Raw genomic sequence first — 23,601 nt, forward strand, 5'->3', positions numbered from 1 at the left:
ACACGAGACATCTGCATTGAGAAAACCAGCAGTTAGCCTCAGCACAGGAGCTCAAGAGGCCCAACACAAGGCCAGATCGGCGGTTATCTCATGTGCGAGGTCAGTTGACGATGCAGCTCACGCAGGGAGGCAGTGGGCCATTAAAGCTGCTACGAAAGACATGGAAAAGCCCAGAAAGAGACAATTATGCTGGAGGACAGGGAGCTATTTTGAGGACGGCTGTCATGTATAATGGAGGAGAGCACATGAGATAGGCAGGAAGAATCTATTTGGGGATGTGGAGCTGAGAGTGCCAAGGCGGTGAACATTTAATCCCCAGAGAAAAGACGGCTTTGAGGGAGTGACAATTATGGAGCTTGACGAGTATTTATGCTGGGGTGCACCAGAGAGCTGCCAATATGTCAAACTCTGCTTCGGGACTTCCCCACAGCTTGCCTCCGGGTTTGAAATCGACATCTCGGCATTGTTTCTACTGTATTCTTGTCGGCAGTGTTCTTGGCCAACCATTATTCCTAATCCTCATCAGTGATCTCATTGACTTTCTGACAGACAGGTAGCAGCCACTTCCCTCTCCTCTGACCTTGACAAAATCACAAACTGTTCAAACACAATTTTGCTTATGTATCCACATTGTCAAACCTTTGTGTTCTCCCTTACATCTCATCATTACCTTACTCATTACCATCCCTTGTTTGTATGTCTCCGTCTACCTTCTCCCTCTGCCCTGCTGTTGGTGTTTCCCCTTTCTCATGCTGTTCTGTTTGTTATGTTGTGTCCTGATTTTTTCTGTGTAATCACTCTTCAATGAGCCTCAACCATGTAAAAAAAAAAAAACCAAAAAAAAAAAACAACAACAACAACAACAAAAAAACCAATGCCCTGACATTCACGGCATTTTTCAGGAACGTATTCCCCGTGAATAATGGGGTTCGACAGTATGTAACATTAGAATGCGAGTACATCAATAAAGTGTGTACAATTAGAGTGCGAGTACGTCGATAAAGTATGTACGGTACAATTAGAATGAGAGTACGTCTATAAAATTAGTACTATAAAACCATACGACAAGTCCGGGTGAGGATATGCAATCTTTGATTGCTCGTTATAGTTCTTGAAGCAATAGAAAACTATCACAAAAAAGTCCATGAAAGATATGGATAAATAACCAAGACCAGTGGTCTCATGGGTCTATACTCTAGAGCATTGGTCCCAAACCTGTGGCCCGCGGAGCCCTATACTGCGGCCCGCGAGGACTTTCCAATCAAAACACATTTCCATGTAGCAATTTTAAAGGGGTTTACACAATGCCACTGCCGGCCACTGCCAGCCGGCGCCGTGACCTGAAAAGCCTTACACAATGCCGCTGCCGGCCACTGCCGCTTACCGCCGGGAGGAATCAAATCAATTTGATTTTACGGCAGTATTTAAAATTAATTACACCCCGCACAGAAATTTGTTCAGAATTACAGTGCGTAGAATTACAGAGAACAATCAATCGATCAAATACATATAAAATTTATTAATTAAAAAAACAATACTCCACTAAACCCCAAACGTTGTATCGATTTCTCAACACAAACATTGCGTGACAGTATCAAGTTTCTCAATAAAATGCATCAATATTTTTCTGGCACCCAACATCCTTGGGAGTAGTGAATGTGGCCGGTGGGATCAAAAGGTTGAGGACCACTGCTCTAGAGGGTCAAAAGTTATACAGGTTTAAGGGATGCAACGTGTCCAAAGGGTGTAAATGTCTACAGATGTAAGCCTCTAAGCTCGGGGATTTAAGGGGTGTAATGGGTCCAAAGGGAAGTTCCAATATTAGTTAGGGTCTAAAGGGGGTCTCAAATGGTCTAAAGGCTAAGGATCTTGGGGGTCTAAAAGGGGATCTAGGGGGTCTAAAAGGTCAAAAACGTCTAAATGGCTTAAACGGTCGAAAGAGTATGTTCCGATAGTAGTTAGGATCTAACTGAAGAGTCTAAGGGGTATAAAGAGGTACTAAAGTGTCTAAAAAAGGGTCTAAGGGTCTAAAAAGGGGTAATAAAGTGTCCAAAAAGGGGGTCCAAAAGGTGCATTCTAATTGCAAAACATAATTAACAGAAATAGTCACGGTCCAATAATACATAGTCAATGGACATAATCAGTCCAAACAGTACGTAATTAAAAGACATACTCACATTGGTCGACTGATGCTTCACCCAAACCCCCTCCCCAGACAGATTTTCAGTTGCGCACGCACACACACACACACACACACACACACACACACACACACACACACACACACACACACACACACACACACACACACACACACACACACACACACACACACACACACACACACAATTACATTTTTACTGTGTGTGAGTAAACTTACATGTGGAATTCTGACAACTCCTCAACCCCCCACTAAAATCCCCCCACCCCTGTCGCATCTTTGCTCTCCCACCCCCAACAGCAAGTCCTCACCCTTCCCCTCCAAACCCTAAGGCATCAATCCCTGACTTCAAGCATTCAAACCCCTCCCCCCTCCCACCACCACAACTCAACCTCCCCTCCCCCACCCTTGCTGATCCTTTATGTGGGTAGCACAGCACCAACCAATAATGGAAGGAAATGCTATATTCATTCTTGCAGCATACAAGCATTGTCATGTGAATAAAACAATGAAAAGAATGATGATAAGCATGGAGTACACAAAAAAAAATTAATTTCAAGGATAATTAATTGCACACTGTCAATTTTACCTCAGTTGCACTTATCACGTCAATCTGTCAGATCCTCACCTCCTTTACACCTTCCTGACTTGGATCAAAGTCACTATCATTTCCATCATGTTCATTACCCTCTTCAGAATCATCGTCACTAGGCAGATGGCGCAGAGGGCATGGAGGGATCAAGAGACAAGAAAAATAACAAGTAAAGAAAAAGACAATAAGAAAAGGGTTAACTCCAAGTTAAACAAAATTATTGCTTTAGTTGTTCATTACGTAGGTATGCCAACAGCATCCAGTGGATTCCTTTTAACAAGGGTGGAAGGTAGGAGGAAAAAAAGGGCAGCTTTAAAGTGGAATGCTCTTAATTTGAGGATCTTTCATGACTACCATCTTTCAGGTTAGAGTCGACAATGTCAGAAAAACTCAGATAAAACTCCATTTGAGGAAAACTAGTGCGTCTACAAAGTATGTGTTGAAGAGACAGACGTCACATTGATTATAGTTCATTTCAAATTCCCAACAACCATTATATGCATTAAATGTAAGCTAAGTGTATCCTTACTATAGTTCACGGAACGGTGCTTTGTGTGTTTGTTTGTCACGCTACTCTTCCCACAGTTCTGGGCAGATTACATCCAGACTTGCTACATCGGATCAGCATGACCCCAAATAATGTATAGGAGTGTTTTTATCTTTGCCGGTGGTCTTGGGAGGGAGGGGTAAGAGATGCAAATTCTCTATGTAAATGTGTATCGTGTAGCGTCACCTCCAGGTGGGGAGGGTATTACATGTCTCCACCATTACAGTACAGTATTCCCATACCCACGTTTTCCTGTGCAGTGAGGTTTTGAATTATAAGCAGTAGGTATGTTTTTGCTTTATGCACGTAACCCGGGTTTTTTTTCCAACACAGAGCCGTCAGTTGCCTATATGCCGCCAAAATAAAGGTATGCGTCAGAAGAACGTGTTGCATGCTTGGAACAAGATCGCCAGTAGGGCGGGTACTCTGCTGGTGGCCAATAACTGCATAAACGATGGGAAAATACATTATAAACTTGTTGCATGGTCGTGAGCACATGGATCCAAACCTCTAACAAGTTTCCAAGAGTTAATGCTGTGGCCTGCGAGCTTATCGACAAAGAGACAAATGTGTAAAGGGAGAAACCCTACCTGTCTCCATGTTCACGCTTGCCAGCCAAGCGGCGTGCTTGCCTGTCCATCACACTTATACGCGTGCGGGTCTTCTTCCAAGAGTAGTAATAGCGCACAAGGCTGCCGATTGACTTGTCTGGTAGCTGGGAGAAAGAGCACGGATAAAGAACATATTGGATGGTTTCGATCATGCTGTTCGCTTGACACAGGTTTATTATTCACAATGATCTCCCATTATGATGTAAACTATCTACATATTACAAATCACAAGCAAATCCTGAGCGTGCTTTGACAAATCAACAATGCAGGACAACAAAATTGCTGTTGTAGTGTAGTGTCCTACTGGTAATGACACTGGAATGAAATCTCAGAGGTTGTGAGTTCAAATCTAGATAAAGGCAACTCAATTTCTTCATTCTAAAGGGTTCCTGCTGTCATTGAATAATACAAATGGTACCGTTTTACAGTATAATTATAGTGAGGAAAAAGAAAACTATAATGTTACTGTTGTGAACCAAAGTAAAATTGCAGTGATACTGCAGTGAAATGAACTAAATCTGCAGTGATACGAGGAGTGAAACAACATGCTGAGACTATAGAAATAACATGTGAGAGAAAATTTCATGTGAGAGAAAATTTCATGTGAGACAACATGCTGGTACTATTGAAGTAAAACTGCAGTGGTACTGTTGTGAACCAAAGTAAAACAGCAGTTGTGTTGCAGTGAAATGAACTAAAATAAGTGATACTATAGTGAGGTGAAGTGAAGCTATAGTGATATTGGAGTAAACTAACGTTTAACTACGGTGGTATTGTAGTGAAGTGAAGTGTGTTGCCCTTTTTCATAGCTTATCTAGTTATCCAATTCCATCAAGTCGTGACCGACTTATGATGACATTCATAATCAGATTTCTCAAAACATCCCGATCATACTTCCTGAAGTTCCAGCCGAAACAGCTTGGTTGCAGCTTTTATCCCACCCATCCAGCACATACAGGGTATGCCTCTTCTTCTCTCAACCATACCTGGCATGATTGATTAGTCCTGACTTTTGTTTTGCATGCATGATGTGTCCAAAGTAAGACAGTTTCTGTTTTAGCATCAGTGCTTCAAATGTACAAAGTGGTCTAATTTCTTCAAGCACGAATGTGTTTGTTCTTCTTGCAGTCCCTGGAATTTTTCACATTTATCTCCAACGCCACATTTCAAAACTGTCAAACTTATTCCTTTCTTTCTTCTACACTGTCTATCACTCACATGCATCCATACACTGCAACTGGAAATACCAAAGCATTCACCAACATAATCTTGGTTTGTATTGTCACATATTTGACTTTTTGATCTTCGTCAATCCTGACATTGCTGTTCTACCCAACGCTCTATAAATTTTCCTTCCACGTTTTCCACTCATTTCAATCTTAGAACCCAGGAAGATGAAACTCTCCAGTCTCCACCACTTCTGACATGTGATTGTCTCCCAATTTGAACACATTGATGAGATTTGTCTTTCTCGGTTTAAATAAAACTTCATAATCTGTAACAGTCTGCATTTGGCAGCAGTGTGTTGGCAGATGGAATATACTATAGTGCATAGACTATATTATACTATTGTACCAGATATGACCTTTAAATGGTACCAAATATGACAGTTCTAGATATGAAATACAGTACCAGATATTAAATACCAGAAAATACCAGTTCATGACTGTAGTACCAGATGTGACAAACCAAGTTTACTAAAGTAGAAAGGAAGTCCAACGATATTTTTTCCCAATTTGCCAGGGCAACACAAGTGGCATACTACAGCACAACTACTGCCACTCCTTGTTATGCAAACAATATGCATTCCACTAAAGGAGTGTGTATAGCGAAAATGCACATAGCGAAAAAGATTTTCCCAGAGACAAACTGGTATAAATCGAAGATGCATTCCTGGAGGGCTGATGTTCGGACACCTTACGCAACCAAACCTAACCTAACAATTACAAAAGACATCACAACATAGTAAAATGTAAATCAATACAGAACATCACGAAAAGTATAACTAAATTAATACCCACCATAATTCATTGAAATAGAAGAAAAATAAATGATTTTTTTTTTTACGAAAAATCCTCAAAATGAAAGTTATTTGATACGATTTGATTTTGATGTCCAAGGTAGTGCAATCCAAACTACTGTGCATCATGCAGACTGAAAACAAAGCGCAAACTAAAAATAAACTAGAAGGGCACTTGGTAGAGCGCAGACCTCCGCCCATGAGAGCATACCTGGCCCAATACATTTTTGAAATATCATGCTATATATCGTTTTTGGCCCCATCTCTCAATGGTGAAACATCACATCAAAAATTAAATAACTCTCGTACCCATATCCAGATCCGGATCTTCACCAAAATCGAATCAATTCGTCCTTGTCGCACACCCAACCTGTCCACAACTTTTTGAGATATCGTGAACTATATCAGTTTAGGATCACCACTGTGATAAATAACTATGCACGATAGCGGACCCGCGCTCAGCCCTATGATAATTACCATCGCACTGTACGGGGCACGAATAGCAACCTCTTTGTTCGGGTCTGCACGCTGGTTCACAACGGCATCTTACTGTCGATCTTCACTCGCCACCGCGGCCACAAATATCTCCTGCGGACAGCGGGGATCTTCTCGCACCTCCTCCTCGATGCAGCCGCCACCAGGTAGAGGCATGCTGTACAGCCCGGTTCGCTCGGGCTGCATGGCATACGGACGGGACAAGCGCATTGATCAGCGCCAATGACAGTGTGCCGGGGGTGCTCAAGCGGGCATGCGGGACCGGTGCAGCCCTCGGCCAGTCACCGGAGCACGGCCCGGGAGTTTGGTGAAAGGCGATTAATATCACAGGGTTTGGAGCGAGACGATTCCACAGCTCGGCAATGTCTCGCTGGATGCACCAATGAGGCCGGGTGGCAGCCGGGCCGTGCGGTGGCCGGGGCCCAATGGGAGCGCTCGATTCGGGTGGCAACGCCCCGCCCTGCATTGCAGGGCCTATAAAAGGACGGATCATGAATTTGTCCGTCGTCCTCTTCGTCTGGCCTTGGATCGATCTCTGCATGCGCCTGCTGCTCCGCCAGTCCCATCTGCCATTCCACCCACTCGCTCTCGATCTCCGCCTTCCTATCTCGAGAAATCCCTGTCTCTCGACCTTTGACTTTGCGTGCTGACTCTGCCTTCTCCACCCACTCGCCACTGGCTACACCTGAAGTCCTTCCTCATGCCTGATGCTCTCACCCATTCTCTGGATCGGTGCACGCACTGCGCCGGCACCGTAACCAGGCAGGGGACGACGCACCAACTCTCAAGGAGGGATCGCTCAGCGGAGCGTCCGCCCAAAACGTACTAGGTAGCGTGGTCGGTCAACCGTGTAAAGGTATTATGAGACCGTTAGCCTCATCTCCTTTCTTCAAATGAATTCCTCTTTAGTGTGTGTGTGTGTGTGTGTGTGTGTGTGTGTGTGTGTGTGTGTGTGTGTGTGTGTGTGTGTGTGTGTGTGTGTGTGTGTGTGTGTGTGTGTGTGTGTGTTGGCGCCAGTCTGAGCTTTAAGTTAAGATTGCAGAAGATATATCAGTACAAGTCTGCTGTGTCTGCTTTAGTAAGTTGCTCGTTTTGTTGTCGCACCTCACGAATTTCTTTCGATCCCTGCTTACACACAACAATAAATCTAATCATTGTACCACATATTTTTCCTCGCCTGCCTGTAATAAATGCTTATGTAGAAATGTTCCCAGCTCGTTTTTGTCTTTTCTTTCATTGATCCAGCATGGTCCGTATCCTTGCCAAGCCGGGACTTTATTCCCAACGATCTGTTCTTTTATCCGGTATGTTCCTTGACAGTGTTGCTGGGCTGCATCTGATCCGGTAAGGTGACCAGGTTTGGACAAGGCGTTCGCGAAGTAGTGGTACTTCAGGAATGAAGCGAGGGTGTGTCCCCCGGTAATTAAGTCACGTGATTATTTTTAGGTAACCCGATAAACCTTAGACAGAGGACCCGAAGTCACGTGGTTGAGTTATTGGCGTTCACGGTCGGTTAGCTACCCGCCGCGTCACAGAGTTATCCGTGTGCGACGGCCTGCGATTCCGGGGAGTCTGGTGGGAACCCAAGATAGCTTCCCCCCCCCCCCCCCCGAGTGGTCTTCTCACCCCGACTCCTGGACGCAACAATATCATTTTTGGCCCGATCTCTCAATGGTGAAGAGCGTTGTACAGAGCGTTGGTGCTGCCGAAGCAGTCTCCTTGGCTATTGGGCACAATCCTGGACAGGTCGCCACTCTGACGCAGGATACTTGAATGACTCTGTCATCCCAGCAAGCTGGTACTCATTTTGCCGACCTCGGAAGGATGGCAGGCTGAGTCAACCCCCTGGTGAATTAATTCAGCGGGCAACGAGGCTTGAACTCAGGACCCTCGGATCCCAAGCCGCCACCCTAACCACTGAGCCAACACCAGGCATAATGGTGAAGAATCACTTAAAAAATTCTAGTCGTCGGATCCGGATCTAAATCTTCACCAAAATCTAATCAGTTCGCCCTTGTCACACACTGAACCTGCCCACCAAATTTCATCTGAATCCGTCAACAACTTGAGATATCCTCGACACTGACAGACAGGGGTGAAAAGAAAACCTCCTTTTACCTTCGGTGGCAAAGGTTAAAAAAAACCCATTTAATGGAATGCTATTTTATAATACAATAATACTGTTTTACATTCAGACCCTGAACTTTACAAAGGAATAGGAGACTGCTTAGGCAGCACCGCTCTGCTCTGCACAGAGTATGGTCCCAATGGATGGATGGATGGTCATCCTCGAGAGCACATACCTTTCCCTTGCCATTCTCACAGTCGCACCACATATGCTACCCCTTAAGACGTGGTGGTGGAAAAACAAAAAAAAAATAAAAGCGTATTTGAAAAATACGTGGCGTATGGTGAAAAGTGTTCGTTACTTTATTAGTTGTGTAACAGCGAAAATGCGTTAACCGGGAGCGCTTATAGCGAGTGCCCGATATAGTATAGTACTGTTGTGAAAATAGTTCTTTGGGAACAACAAACACAAAATATACAGTAGTTATCTGCTTAATTAGCGTTTTAGAATAATTGTAAAGTCATTAACTGTACTGATCAAATATGCGTAGCTGATGTTATAGAATATAGATAGATATCATGCAGCCACACGATTGCGTGTCTCGAAAAATCAACATCTCGTTTGACCTTAACTTCATGTCCTTACCTTTGTTATCCTTTATTTATGTGCATTTTAGAGCCAGGGGAAGCTGCAAGGAGCCAAGTTTAGGAAGGGAAACCATCAAGGCCGCCAACTGGCCATTTTTTTGCTGACTGGCATTGCGTCCTGTTTTTGTCTGTTACATTCTGATCTGTTTGGTCAGTGTGCTAGCTCTTCCATGAGCCTTGACTTTGGATACAAAAAACAAAGGCCTTCTCTGAGACTGGGCTGCCTTGAAAATCTGGTGAAAGGTCAGGGGAGATGTTCGCCCCACCCACCAGCTGAGTTACGGGCCAATAGGGAGAGGGAAGGAAGAGAAGCGAGTAGTCACCAGTGACATTGGTGGGTGAGGTTAAAAGAGGGGCGCAACCAAAATCGGGGTGGAGAACTTGTCAGACATGACACTGGGAGGCTACTGAGATCGAGCTTGCAAAGTGGAAGCTGCACCCATCCAGCAGAAGTTGTGCCCATCCAGCCAACGCCACGCCCCATCAGCCGAGTCATCCCTCCATCCTTTCGCCCCAGTGCAGAGACGATTTCCACACACAAGCAGGGTGACCCTGAAGCAACTTTGCGGGTTTGCCAACAACTCGCTTATTTGCTTATGAATTCCCCCAATCTATAAAATGTCGTATGAGAGGAGGCCTTAATGACTTAGTTTATTAAGCATCTTCTGGTCGTTCGTTTAATTTGTAGGCGTGCACGGGGTTTTAATCATTGTTAATTTGTGGGTGTGCATGGGGTTTTAATCATTGTTAAACTGTTTTGGTTATTTTGTATTCCCAACCTTGCTGTACAATGCACAAGCCTGACCTGGTCTCCGGGTGAATCCTGTTTATTATGGCGGTTTCGTCTGGTGGTTGAATCATTCTGCTAAAGGTTAACGCCGCTAGAGACACACGTGTCACATTGTGACTCGATTGCTCAGCCGAAAATTAAGATCAGTCATGTGATCCCCTATCAGTACAATCCTCACCCGCTTTGGGGGATATCAAGTTCACATGTAGTATGTAGTACCGACTGCACATGGGAATCCCAATGCAACACACCCTTTCAGCCGCCAGACCAGTTTTATCGCCTGAAAACCATCACCGAATTGAGTGCTCCCCAACATTAAGTGGAAACATGCTGCAGTGCATTTTAAATCAACAATTACACAATATATTTCAGGAATTATCTCACTTTGCAATTTTTTTCATTCATGCAATTCAATTTTTTTTCATGTATAAACTTATCAATGTCTTAAATAAACCATAGATAAGTCGATTCTGAGAACAAGTCAAGGCCCGGATTTTCGGGGAAAATGTATTGACTTGCACGCCAAAAATATGGCACACACACACACACACACACACACACACACACACACACACACACACACACACACACACACACACACACACACACACACACACACACACACCCATTGAAAATGTGTATCATACCATCTGCTGTATGCGATGAAAACTCTTGCCATGGAAGCTAAACGCCTGCTCAAACAGGACCTTGTCCTCCACTGTCCACTCATCTGGGAATGGTGTGAAGTTAGGCAGGTCTGCAAGGGCCTTCTCAATGTTGTGCTTGTGCCAAAAGAGCATTCCCAGTGCCTGGAGTGTGACATTCATAACAAATGGCTGGTGGTATTAATTGTAAAATAGGCTGTGATGCTTTTGGGTAAAGGATGACATGAGTGGTTAATCACCATTTAAAATTACACTTTGGACAGCTGACCCTCACCTGCTCCATGTTGTAGCCATGCTTCTCCTTTGCAATGGCAACATATTCATCCACTAAAAGAAGGAGCAAGCCAAGACAATGAAACAAAAAACAATGTGATATAATCCAAAATAGACACCAAAATACAATTTTCGTTATTTTTCATCCATATTACCCTCTAAATAACACCGCATATGAATTATAATTGTACGTTTCATGTGAATTATGTTTTAGGCATACGTGCAGCCTTTACAAAACTGCATATTCAAATTTGGCATGCGTGCAGCCTTAACAAAACTGCATATTCTCAAAAAATGACCAATATAATATAGATACATTTATATATACAGTGTCCCAAAAAAAATACAACTTTTCATCTGCAAAGAGGATGGTCATAACATACTTTTTAAAAAGATATATGGCTGGAGAGAAAGCTGAAAGGTTGAAGTTTATTGTACCAATGTCAAAATTGCCACCAAATTTAAATTTTGGTATAGAATCGTCGTTTTCTTTTCGACCACATGTTCGACGTAGGCTCCACGTTGTCCGATCACTGCCTGCAAACGCGTTGTCATGTTCTCCATCACTTTGGGAAACGTTTCCTGAGGAATGTTCTGGATTTCTCGGTGGATGTTTTCCTTCACCTGATCAAGAGTCTGAGGCCTAGGGTTTCCGTAGATCCTGTCCTTGAGATACCCCCACAAGAAGAAGTCTGGAGGAGTAAGGTCAGGGGGATACGGTGGCCACTCAACGTCTTTGTAGAGGGAGATAAAGCGGCTCTCAAAATGTTGGTTGAGAAAACGCCTTGTTTCCCTGGCTGTATGGGGCGGTGCCCCATCCTGCTGGAACCACTGGGTTCTCATCTGGATAAGGTTGTTTCTCCTACAGGCCTGAGTACGTAGCTCAGGCAGATAGAATTCCTGAATCATTTCGCAGTAGTTCCTCTGGTTTACCATGCAAGTGCCTCCCTGGTCATCTTCAAAGAAGTAGGGACCAATTATCCCACACCAACCAACCGCCACCCACATGGTGACTGTGAGAACAGATCGAGGCACCATGTCAGTTGATGCATTACCAGGATTTTCAGTTCCCCAGTATCGAAAGTTTTGCTTGTTTACCTCCCCGGACAAGTGAGCATGGCATTCGTCCGTCATGTGAAGTTTTTTGAGGAAGTCTGCATCTTCCTCCAACTTTCCTGAGAACCAATTTGCAGTCTAGTCGTTTGCATTTCTGTTGATCAGTCAGCACCGTTTCCGTTTTAATTTTGTATGGAAAGGCATGAATGTCTTGGCGAAGGATCCTCTGAACGGTGCTCTTATGAATGTTTGTCTCGGCAGAAAGTCGTCAAATCGATTTTTTTGGACTCTGAACGACCGCCTGTCTCACCATTTCCACATTTTCTTCACTACGACTTGTCCTCTTCCGACCACTGTGACCCTTGTGAAGGTCACAGGTGGTTCCCATATTGGTAAACTTTGCGATGGTGCACTTTATTGTCCGAAAGTTTGGTGCATGGCGCAAGTGGATACCGAAAGGTCTCGAGTAAAGACGTTGCACCTGTATGACACTTTTCGTCTGGTGGCAAAGTTCAACAATTTTCGTCCGTTGTTGTACGGTCAGTCTTGGCATTTTTCTGGCGCTTTCTTGGTATCAAAATAAGCTTCAGTGTCTCTGCAACAAGAAATGAAGCATTAGTGACAAAGGTACTGCTTTTTTAGGATAAAACGAAGCATTTTAAAAGTTGTATTTTTTTTTGGGACACCCTATATATACACATATATACACTACTGATCAAATGTTTTAGAACACCCCGATTTTTCCAGTTGTTACTGAAATTTAAGCAGTTTAATGCTTCAATGTACTCTGAAATTAAATCATAAAACAAATAAACAATTGCAGATAAAAAACGAAATCATGGAATCGTTTTGTTGAACAAAATTTAATCCATATCAAAGTCATCAAAAATAGCCACCTTTTGCAGATACAACAGCCAAACATATAACAGCTCGTGGCATTCTTTCCACAATGGAAATCAAATATTGTTCGGAAAGTTCTTCCCAACACTGTTGCAGAAGTTCCCACAAATGTGTTGCACTTGTAGGTTGCTTTGCTTTCACCCTTCTGTCCAGTTCATCCCAAACCAGCTCAATGGGGTTTAAGTCTGGAGAATGTGCTGGCCATTCCATGATTTGAAGCCTACCATCTTGTTCTTTTCTTCTAAGGTAGTTCTGACATAGCATGGAGGTATGTTTTGGGTCATTAACTTGCTGTAGGATGAACCCCTGACCAACGAGGCGAAGACCAGAGGGTATTACATGGTGCTGCAAAATGCAGTGGTAGCCCTTTTGGTTCAGGGTGCCAGTCACTCTGTGCAAATCGCCGACTCTGGATCCAGCAAAAGAGGTCCAGATCATCACGCTTCCTAATCCACGTTTGACAGTTGGTGTCACACACTGAGAAACCATCCTTTCGCCTCCTCGACGGCGTACAAAAACCCTGCGTGATGAACCGAAGATTTCAAATTTTGATTCATCGGTCCATAAGACCTTCTTCCAGTTTTCAGTAGTCCACTGGCGGTGCTTCATGGCCCAGGCAATCCTCTTTTTCTTATTTTGCCATCTTAACAATGGCTTTCTTACTGCCACTCAACCTGTTAAACCTGCAGCTCGAAGTCTTCGCTTCACAGTTGAAACTGAGACTTCCTTACTTCGACCAGTGTTGAGCTGTGCTTGAAGCTACTGTCCTGTGAGCCACCTATCACGCAGCTGTTGACTCTCAGAAACTTGTCTTCTGATTGTGTTGTGGCTTTGGATCTGCCAGACCTCTTCCTGTCAGAGTTTCCTCCAGCTTCCAAGTGCCTTTTGATGGTGTGGGAAACTGTACTCACTGCCACCTTGGCTTCTTTGCAATTTCTCCAAAGGAAAGACCTACATTTTTAAGGGTTATAATGGTCTGTCTGTCGTACTTTGTTAATTGCCTTTTTCTCGCCATTATGATAGCAATATACTACTTCCTGCAGTGCAATATTGTCCAAATAATGTTTCAGAGGGTGGAGCAACACATTTTGTTCCAACACTGCTTTTATACAGACAGAGGGTTTATAACTAATCAGCAAAATTTGACACAGCTGTAGGAATTGTTTGAATCAACTTTCAAGGCTTAATTAACTTCCTTTGCTGCAGAACAGCTGCAGTTGCTAACCCATTACTTGTTCCCTGAAAAAGGACCTTTTTTTTTACAACTCTGAAATTTACATTATTTTTCAGTTTTTGGGAATTTCAGTTTTTTTTTTTGTTTCACCTCTGGCAGTTTACCGCTTAGCTTTGTACCATTTCAGGTTATTCACTGGTCTTGAACTTCTTAAATTTCAGTAAAAACTGGAAAAATGGAGGTGTTCTAAAACTTTTGACCGGTAGTGTGGAAATATATCGTCACGGTTCTGCAAAGCCAGCACTCCACCAAGGCAATAGCACCCAACATATAGCAATCCCGAGACAGTTGTTTCGTTAGTATTCGTTCAGTTAGCCCTTCCATTATTATCTGGTGGATAAATGAGATAAGATGCATTCCATAGGGCTTTTAGTTAGGTCTTCAATCCCCCAATCTTTCACTTATTTTATTTACTTTATTTCACACACATACCCCGCCATGCATGCATGCACGCTAGACCAGTGATGCTACCAAAGGAGCAGGAGGAACGAATAAAACCGCAGCCTCATTTGCATATGCGTGCCATAAACAAACCGATGCCTCACCTCAAACCCTCACCACAACGCTCATCATAATCATGACGCCTCCTAAAACCCCCACAACGACCTACGCACGACCTCTTCACTACAAATACCACAACCACTGCAACCACTACAACCTCATTACCACAATTGCCTCAACCACTCGCAATGCTTCAATGACTTTACCACAAACGCCACAGCACTCCCACCACCTCACAACAACTGCTATCAGCTCCCTGGATGCTCATGGTGGTCATTGGAGATGCCAGGGAATGGGGGACACAGCAGATGCCTGTGAGTCAGAAAACTTTGGCGTGTAGCTCGAAGTGCAAGTGTGCGCTGGGACTTATTCGGCGACGACTGGGTAGCCCTGGCGCTCCGTTAAATAACAGCGCTCAAGTTGAGTCTAGCGCATGGTCTTGGCTGGAAAGCGCTCCCGACAACCCGTACCCCATGTAAATCAAGGAGCATGGTAACGTGGCTGAGCCTTGGAGCAACGGAGGCCATTTTCAGCTCTGGAGTCTGGCTGGGCGGGGCTACTTCCCAGAGTGGCGTCTGTGCACCAATGGGGACGATCGGAAATAACCTACAGGGCCTTTTGATCTGATTGCTGGCTCCTCCTTCACCTGGGCTCTATAAAAAGAAACACAAAGGGGATGAGGGTGAGGCTTATCCTCCACCTCTACAAGTGCTTCCTCTGTGCCCTCTAACTAATGAAAATACTAATGAAATAACTGTCTCGGGACCGCTGTATGCTGGATGCCGTTGCTTGGGGGCGTGCTGGCTTTGCAGTGCCGCAAAATATGCATACACATATATATATATATATATATATATATATATATATATATATATATATATATATATATATATATAATTGAGAATGCAAATGAGAATACAAATTACTGTGCTACAACCAAATAATGTCGTTTTTGTAGACTTGATTACGTTCTGAATTTTCTGTAGATAAAGCACACAGAAACTGGGGAATCTATCATATTTGTTCCATATTTCTACTTTTCTAAATCTTTCATGAGCACACTCTATATTCTCCTGTTCTTATTTTGCTATTCATAATCCATAAAACACCTCCGGTGCTCAAGATATTTGCACAGACCAAACACCAAATTTTGGGGTTTTTGGCATTCTGAAACAGAAAATGAATCAAATCACCACACACAGCAAATTGCATTAGTAAAGCAGGAAATATCACGTGTCATCACCGGATAAAGTTGTTCTCCATTTATTCATGAAATGTTACACTCTCACCCTTTCTCTTATAGTTTATGAAAGATTGCAACCTCAGCGAGTCAGTTTGCTGTTGGTATATTAAGTATTATCGCAAGCATAACGGGCTTGCCTGAGCATCTCAGCTTAACTTTAAAGTGCAATCGACCTAATATGTTAGTGCTGAGTCCATTGTTGTGAGTTTTGGTGGACACTAGAATATCATCTGCCTGTGAAGCATTGTGACACTCAATCTTGCTTTATTTATCTCTCCTTATCAAAATAATGTGCTGATCTTGGTAGCATTAGCTATTGAAGCTAAACTGCTTTGATTTCCGTTATTTAGTGTTCGGATTGATCACGTTTCTTATCAGCAATTATTCATCACAATTTATTAAACTGAGAAGACCCCAATACAAAATCAGTACAACTCAAATGGCATACAATGAATATCAAAAATATAGAAATCTGATGCTTATTTTCTCGATATAAATACTAGCGGTCACTCCCGCCCTATTCTCGGCTCACTCTCAGTGGACAATGTGCTGGAAAATTTTTTTTTTGAAAAACATTTCATGGAAAACTGAAGTAGAGACCCCCTGAGTAAACGCTGAAAATTTGGTGTTGATCAGCCCAAGGGTCTCTGGGTAGTTACCAAACAGACAATCATACATACAGACACTGCTCTGTTTTACATACACTTTGCCTATAGAGAGTCTACACACCCCTTTCAAATTTTTTCACCTTTCAGCTTGCAAGTGAAAAACAATTTCTACAAATTTCGGAAAATTAAAAATACGAAATTGGAATATCTTGGTTGGATAAGTGTCCACCCCATGAGGTCAATATTTGGTGGAAGCAACGATGACATCAATTACAGGTGTGAGTATTGGGATAGGTCTCTACCAACTTTGCACACTTTGACTGGGAAATATTTGCCCATTCTTCCAAACAAAACTGTTCAAGCTCAGTCAAGTTGCGTGGGGCGTGTTGGACAACAATCTTCAAGTCATGCCACAGATTTTTGATTGGATTTAGGTCGGGGCTCTGACTGGGTTACTCAAAGACATTTATCTTTTTGTTCCTTCACCACTCCAGTGTAGCTTTGGCTGTTTGCTTCGGGTCGTTGTCATGCTGAAAGGTGAACTTCCGTCCCAATTTCAGCTTTCATGCAGAGGGCAGTAGGTTTTCCTCGAGGATTTTTCTGTATTTTGCTCATCAATTTTCCCTTCTATCCTGACAAGTGCCCCAGCCCCTGCTGATGAGAAACATCCCTACAATATGATGCTGCCACCACCATGTTTCACAGGAGAGATGGTATTCTTTGGGTGATGTGCTCTGTTGGGTTTGCATAAAAGCCAAAAAGTTTCATCTTGGTTTTGTCAGAACACAAAACTTTTTGCCACATGGCATCGGTATCTCCAGAGTGGTTTTTTGCGTACCTCAAATGGGACTCAAGGTAGGCTTTTTTGAGTAATGGCTTCCTCCTTGCCACCCTACAGTACAGGCCAGACTTGTGGAGTGCTTGGGATATTGTTGTCACATGCACACAGTGGCCAGTCATTGCTATAAAGGCATGTAGCTCTTTCAAATTTGCCATTGGCCTCTTGGTGGCCTCTCTGATTAGTATCCTCCTTGCTTGGTCATCCAGTTTGGAGGGACGGCCTGATCTCGGCAGGGACTTGGTGGTACCATACGCCTTCCACTTCTTCGTGATTGTCTTGACCATGCTCCAAGGGATATTCAAGGGCTTTGAAATATTTTTATACCCATTCCCTGATCTGTGTCTTTCCATGTTTTCCCAGAGGTCTTTTGAAAGCTCCTTGGATCTCATGGTTGAGTCTTTGCTGTGAAATGCATTCCCTGGCAAAGGAAACCTACAGGAACAACTAATTTTATTCGAAAATAATCAGAATCACTAAAATTTAACACAGGTGGAGGCCAATTAATTTGGTGTGTGATTTTGAAGGTGAGTGGTTACACCTGAGCTCATTTACAATTGCTATTATCTCAGGGGGGTGGACACTTATCCAACCAAGATATTCTAGTTTTGCATTTTAAATTAATTTTCTGAAATTTGTAAGAGTTTGTTTTTCACTTGGAAGTTGTGGGTTACGATGTGTAAATAAAGGTGGAAAAAGTCTGGTTTAATGAAATTATTTCCAGACTATAAGGCAACAAAAGGTGAAAATCCTGAAAGTGGGTGCAGACTTTCTATCAGCACTGCAGTGCAGTATTAGAAAGAAAATTGGGAAGTCTTACTTTAATTTGTTTATTTCAATTTTTCTGGCATATAAATATATTCAACAGCAATCAATTACAAAGCAGATATGGTCTTTGCCAACTTGAAACTTCAAAACATAAAATCTGGATACCCAATCCTGTGACTAAAATGACAAGTTTCTCAAGTGAATCACTCACATTTGCATTCTGGGAGATCATGGTAAGGAGACCAAACAAGCATGGCTGGGTGCTCTTTCACAACAGTGTCTGAGAAGCAGAATACAAATAATTGACATTTTAGGACATTCAAGTAGTATTTCAAAAAAACGATTTCCTCATTAAAACAGTAAATAACACATGGTCATCATCCTAAGAAGAACAAAAGGTAACGATTCTCAATACATCGCAATTCACTATTAAGTTGTCGGCTGCTTGCAGCCGCTGGGGGTAGTACCACCACCTGTCCCTGAGGAGCCTTTAGTGGAACATTGGTTCTGTTTCATGCTCCTGGGGCAGGCTGTAAGATGGGGGGTTTGTGGGTTTTTGCTGGGTTAATTCTGCCTTATGGATTACGTTTCTCATTCTGCAGTCACTGTAAGTACTGTTGGAGTCAACATACTCAAAGGCTTGCCACCAGAAAGCTAGAGGCCCAAACCCATGTGGACCACCTGGGGGGAGGGAGGGAGGGGGCTGCTACATCTACCACCTGGCATATAATATATCAAAACTCTTTTTTGCCAGTCCATGAATGGAGTTGCACCGACAGATTTGGATAAAACTTGGTGGGCAGGTTGGGTGTGTGACAAGGACGATTGATTCAATTTTGAAGATTTGAATCCAAATCGGGATACAGTAATTTTTAAGTGATTCTTCACAATTGAGAGATGGGGCCAAAAACTATGTAGAGGATGATATCTCAAAAAGTTGTGGATGAGTTCTGCCAAAACTCGGTGGATAAGTTGGTGAGGTGACAAGAACAAGCCGATTCGATTTTGGTAAAGGTCTGCATTCAGATCTGACCTATATGTGGGCTACAAAATGTAAATTGTTCAGCCTGGCGGAGATACGTGCTCTACCAAATGCCGTTCCATTTCGCCAAGTGTCACTCTGTGAGTGATTTTTTCCTTTTTTTGTTTGTCTGTCCGCTCGCCCACAGCCCAAACTGCTCAGCCGGTAGTTCTGAAACTTTTGGAGATAGGAGGTACCGTCCATGCGACGGTCGATGAGAGGTCAACATCAGCCAAAAGATCAACAAAATCCGAATTTCTAAAATTGTCAATTTTCATCCGATTGACTTGAAATTTGAACAGGATTTTCAAATCAGCTCACCGAATTCAACCACCAATTCTTTTTGAGGTCAACATAGGCCAAAAGGTCAACAACTTAGGTGGAATTTCTAAAATCCTAAATTTTTCTCTGATCAACTTGAAATTTGAACAGGATTTGCATATCACGTCACTGAATTCAACCAATTATTCTGGAGGTGGAAAGGTCAACTTCGGCCTGATTTCTAAAATTGAGGGATCAGGCCAAAAACTATATATATATACATAATGATATCTCAAAAAGTTATTGACAAGTTACGACAAAACTACACATGGATGAGTTGGTCCGGTGATGGAAGTCCAAGCCGATTCAATTTTGGTTCAGATCCACAGCCTATCATTGAGATACAAAACGTAAACTGTTCAGCCTGGCAGAGTTATGCACTCTACCAAGTGCCGGCTACTTTGTTCTGTTTTGCCAAGTGTCGCTCTGTGAGTGATTTTTCATTTTTTTTGTTTGTTTGTTTGGCCGCACAGAACATGAGTATGGTTCGTCTTGGCAACCGCTTGTCGAATTGACCCAAAAATTTTCACCATCGGAGAGACGACTCATGTAAATGTTTTAATGATAATTGTGTCAATGTGCCTTTGTTATGACTTCATAACATACATAGAACGTTACATCCGAACAGTATGAAATGTTTTGAGGATCATCTCGGGATAAATTGGTCAACAGAAAAAATTGACGACATCATAGGTCACGTGGTTCTGCAACAGCATTTAAAAAAAAAAACTTTTAAAATCTCCGAAACGGCTGAACAGATTGAGGTGAAACTTTACAGGTAATGACCACCTATCCGTGAGGACCAAAAGTTTCCCAGCCTATGACGTCATCGGTCACATGGTTTGGCAGCCTTTTAGATTTACCCTAAAACCTTAAAAAAAAAAACCTTCTCCAGAATGGCTGGACAGATGGAAGGGGAACTTCACACACATTCTTCAAACCTTGGGGATACCAGTGTGTTCACGAGAAATGGATCACATGGACTGGCAGTCATATTGGATTGAAGAAAAATCTTTAAAATACATTTTCCTTGAATCACTTCATCGAATGACGTGAAGCTTCACAATTACGATCTAGTGGTGATGTGGAATATATGTTATAAATTTCAACCTGATTGGACAGATGGTATGCCTGCCAGAATTATTTACATTTTTAATCTGGGTTCTTTTCCATTTTTCTGTTTGAATAAGGTTCACTTTGCTGTGCCTGGATGGGTTTGAGGGTGGAGTAGCAGCTGAAACCCAAATCCTATCCAGGTTCCTCTTGATGACTCCAAAGCAGGACTGCACCTATTTGGTCTTCCATTTGATTTGATTTAAATTTATTTTAATCCCATTCTGAATTCAATTGAATAATGATGATAAACCTCATGAGTCAGGGTCAGTTGTCCGATCAAAGCGGGGTTGCATTCAAGCAGGATGTCTCAATACCCAGTCATCACTGCCAGCAGTTATAAAGCAGCAGTTCTAATTATGTCTATTGTTAATTACATAACACACCAATACGCAAACACCACACAAAAAAGTTAAGCCTTTTTGGTTCTTTATCAGTGCGGAACTTCGAACAGAACTTGGAATAGGCTGCGTTTGCTCTCACCCAGTGATTTAACAAGCTTCGCGGCAAAACTACCATTACCTTTTAAATATGAAAGATAAAGTTGTTGTTTTCACTTTCCTCACTCATACTAGCAAATGCCTGTTCATCAGAGCTGCACAATTTGGACATATTTGACATTACCTTGTAAATGTGAAATGATAAATTTAACTGATGCTTTAATGGAGTCGGGTACACCTGGAGCATATGACGTCAATAATTAATGCTCAGGTATCACACTACCTTGGTACAGTGAGAATGGAGGTACAGACATAAGTGTTGTTTATCTTTATATGAACCGAGTTTGCTCTCAGAATCGTTAGGAGGTCCTTTTTGTGACTTTCAAAGCTGATGACGCACAATTTCCGAGCTGTTTTCACAACCCCCCCCCCCCAACCATCTCTCTGCCCCCTCTCTTAGTATTCCCGTCAGTGAAGCGACAGGTGGTATTTGTTAGTATGTGTGTGTGTGTATATATATATATATATATATATATATATATATATATATATATATATATATATATATAATTATTACAGGAATGTCTGGGGATAAAATGGGAATAGTTTATAACAGCTATTTCATAGTGCATGTTGGCACAAATGCCAACTTTTGGACTTCCAGTTCACGGTACCTCCACATGCAAGTCAAACCTGCAGCTGCTCCTTCCACTCCAATCGAAGCTAAATTTTCTGAACTGCATCAGTCGTGTTTTTACCTCCACCATCTCTGATGGACGGAGGTTAAGTTTTCACCCCTGTCTGTTTGTTTATGTGTAGGATATCTCAAAAAGTTGTGGACAGATTCACATAAAATTTGGTGGCCAGGTTAGGTGTGTGACAAGGATGAATCAATTCTATTTTGTTGAAGAACCGGATCCAATTGCTTGAATTTTTTAATGAGAAGTGATTCTTCACCATTGAGAGATGGAGCCAAAAACTATTTATAGCAGGATATCTCAAAAAGTTATGCACGGATTATGACAAAACTTTGTGGACGAGTTAGGTGGGTGACAATTACAAGCCGATTCGATTTTGGTTAAGGTGCGGATCCAGATCCGGCCTCTCAGTGGGATACAAAACTTAAACTGTTCAGCCTGGCGGAGGTATGCGCTCCACCGAGTGCCGTTCTTGTTCTGCTATATTTTCGTCCCAGTGTTGCTGTTTTTATTTTCTTCAAAATATTTCCATGTTAAATCCTATCTTGTTGTCAATATTATCAAATTAGTTTTCATGTAACCCAGGCCTACTCCACGGATAGCCGGGTGCAAAATCGTCTTGGTTTTGAGGTTTTTGTCATTCCGTTTTTTTATTTTTTCCCCCCAAACTTTTGTCCTTTCTGCTCTTCAACAGTCCTCCCCCCTGCCCACCCACTTCGTTCATTAACCCCCCGCCCAAAAAAAAAACTTTCTCTAAAACACGATCTCATCCTGCCTTCTTGTACTTCCTTGTACCTCTTTCTTTACCTCTCCGTTTTCCCAATATCTTCATTGAAGAAAATGCTTCTTTTAAAAGCTTTATAAACATTAAAATACTTCACTTTCCTTCATTCTCAATCATGACTACCCCACATTCTTTTTCATTACAATCTAATCTTCCTCTTTTTCTTCTTCTTCTTCTTCACAAGGCAAATTTTGCAACCCTTTCACCACAGAGCTTGGTCTGTCAACCCTCGTCCGCTTCCTACAGCACGAAGTTTCTCTGTGCCTTCAACAAAAATTCCTTCCACCCATCCGATGATCTTTATCTCAGAATGTTAAATGTGTGAATCTTGCCATATCCAGTTTGCAGAGGTCTGTGCACGACAATTAAATTCCTTCACTTTCTTTTACAGGGTCAAACCTCGCCATGTCAATCCCCTCCCCCACATCTCCTGCATCCTTCCACACCCAACCCTTCTAAAGTGTCCCCATCTTCGCCATTCCTGCACTTCACTTCTTCCCCCTTTCCCCATCCTCTCCTACCCCCTCCCGGCTTCCCAACCATTCCGACCTCTCAAAGCTCTCACCTCGTTCTACTCCTTTCAGTTCCCCCCTCGTCCCACCCCTTTCAGCTTCCCCCTCGTCACGCCCCTTTCAGCTTCCCCATTGTCACGCCCCTTCCCATCCCACACCATCCCCACCTCCCCCACTCACCCTCCCAGCCTCCCACTTGTCCCACATCCTCACAATGCCACCGCCCCTGTGCTTCTGTGTGGACCTCAAACATCTCTTGCCTCTGCTGCAACTTGACAGATCTCTCAATCCAGGCTGCTGCTGACATCTGTTTAAGAGAATCCTTCCTTCCACAGGACAACCCTGACTCCTTAGTCCTTCTCCCTGTCAATTATCGCTTCAGATTTGATGGGCCTGACCCCCATCCTGGTGGCAGAGTTGCACTTTACATCAAGAACTCAATTTCTCACTGTTTGTGTTCTGATCTTCACCTCCCAACCCCAGGAGTACCTTTATATTTTATTTTAATAAATTGTCGAGGCTCGTATGAGAGCTAACACACAACGCACAGCAAGGGGGGCATGGGACAAGAGGGGTGGGAGAAGGAAGGACAAAACAGTGGGGAACAGAGACATTAGGAGATCTGTGGAAGGGAGAGGGATGGGGTGGGGAACACAGGGTATACAAGATGGACATTACAGGGACTTTCAGGAAGG

General features: G+C 42.9%; 1 protein-coding gene across 8 annotated transcripts in view; it reads right to left on the reverse strand.

Annotated features, from left to right (window-relative positions):
- The window catches only part of LOC147023108 (REST corepressor 3-like), a 110,227-nt gene that overhangs the window by 48,886 nt on the left and 37,740 nt on the right, over nucleotides 1-23,601 (reverse strand). For 6 of the 8 annotated variants that reach the window (XM_085888176.1, XM_085888172.1, XM_085888170.1 and 3 more), the window contains 5 exons: nucleotides 18,229-18,297; nucleotides 10,871-10,923; nucleotides 10,579-10,767; nucleotides 3,891-4,015; nucleotides 2,790-2,868 (listed from right to left, as the gene is read on the reverse strand). In XM_085888176.1, the coding sequence (XP_085744302.1) occupies nucleotides 2,790-2,868; nucleotides 3,891-4,015; nucleotides 10,579-10,767; nucleotides 10,871-10,923; nucleotides 18,229-18,297 (515 nt within the window). The remainder of the gene's footprint in view (nucleotides 1-2,789; nucleotides 2,869-3,890; nucleotides 4,016-10,578; nucleotides 10,768-10,870; nucleotides 10,924-18,228; nucleotides 18,298-23,601) is intronic. The other 2 variants (XM_085888173.1, XM_085888171.1) reach the window with 1 other exon arrangement.

The sequence above is a fragment of the Eptatretus burgeri genome, chromosome 7, assembly GCF_056783735.1.
Source record: "Eptatretus burgeri isolate ZD-2024b chromosome 7, Ebu_testis_v1, whole genome shotgun sequence".
NCBI classification, from domain to species: Eukaryota; Metazoa; Chordata; class Myxini; order Myxiniformes; family Myxinidae; genus Eptatretus; species Eptatretus burgeri.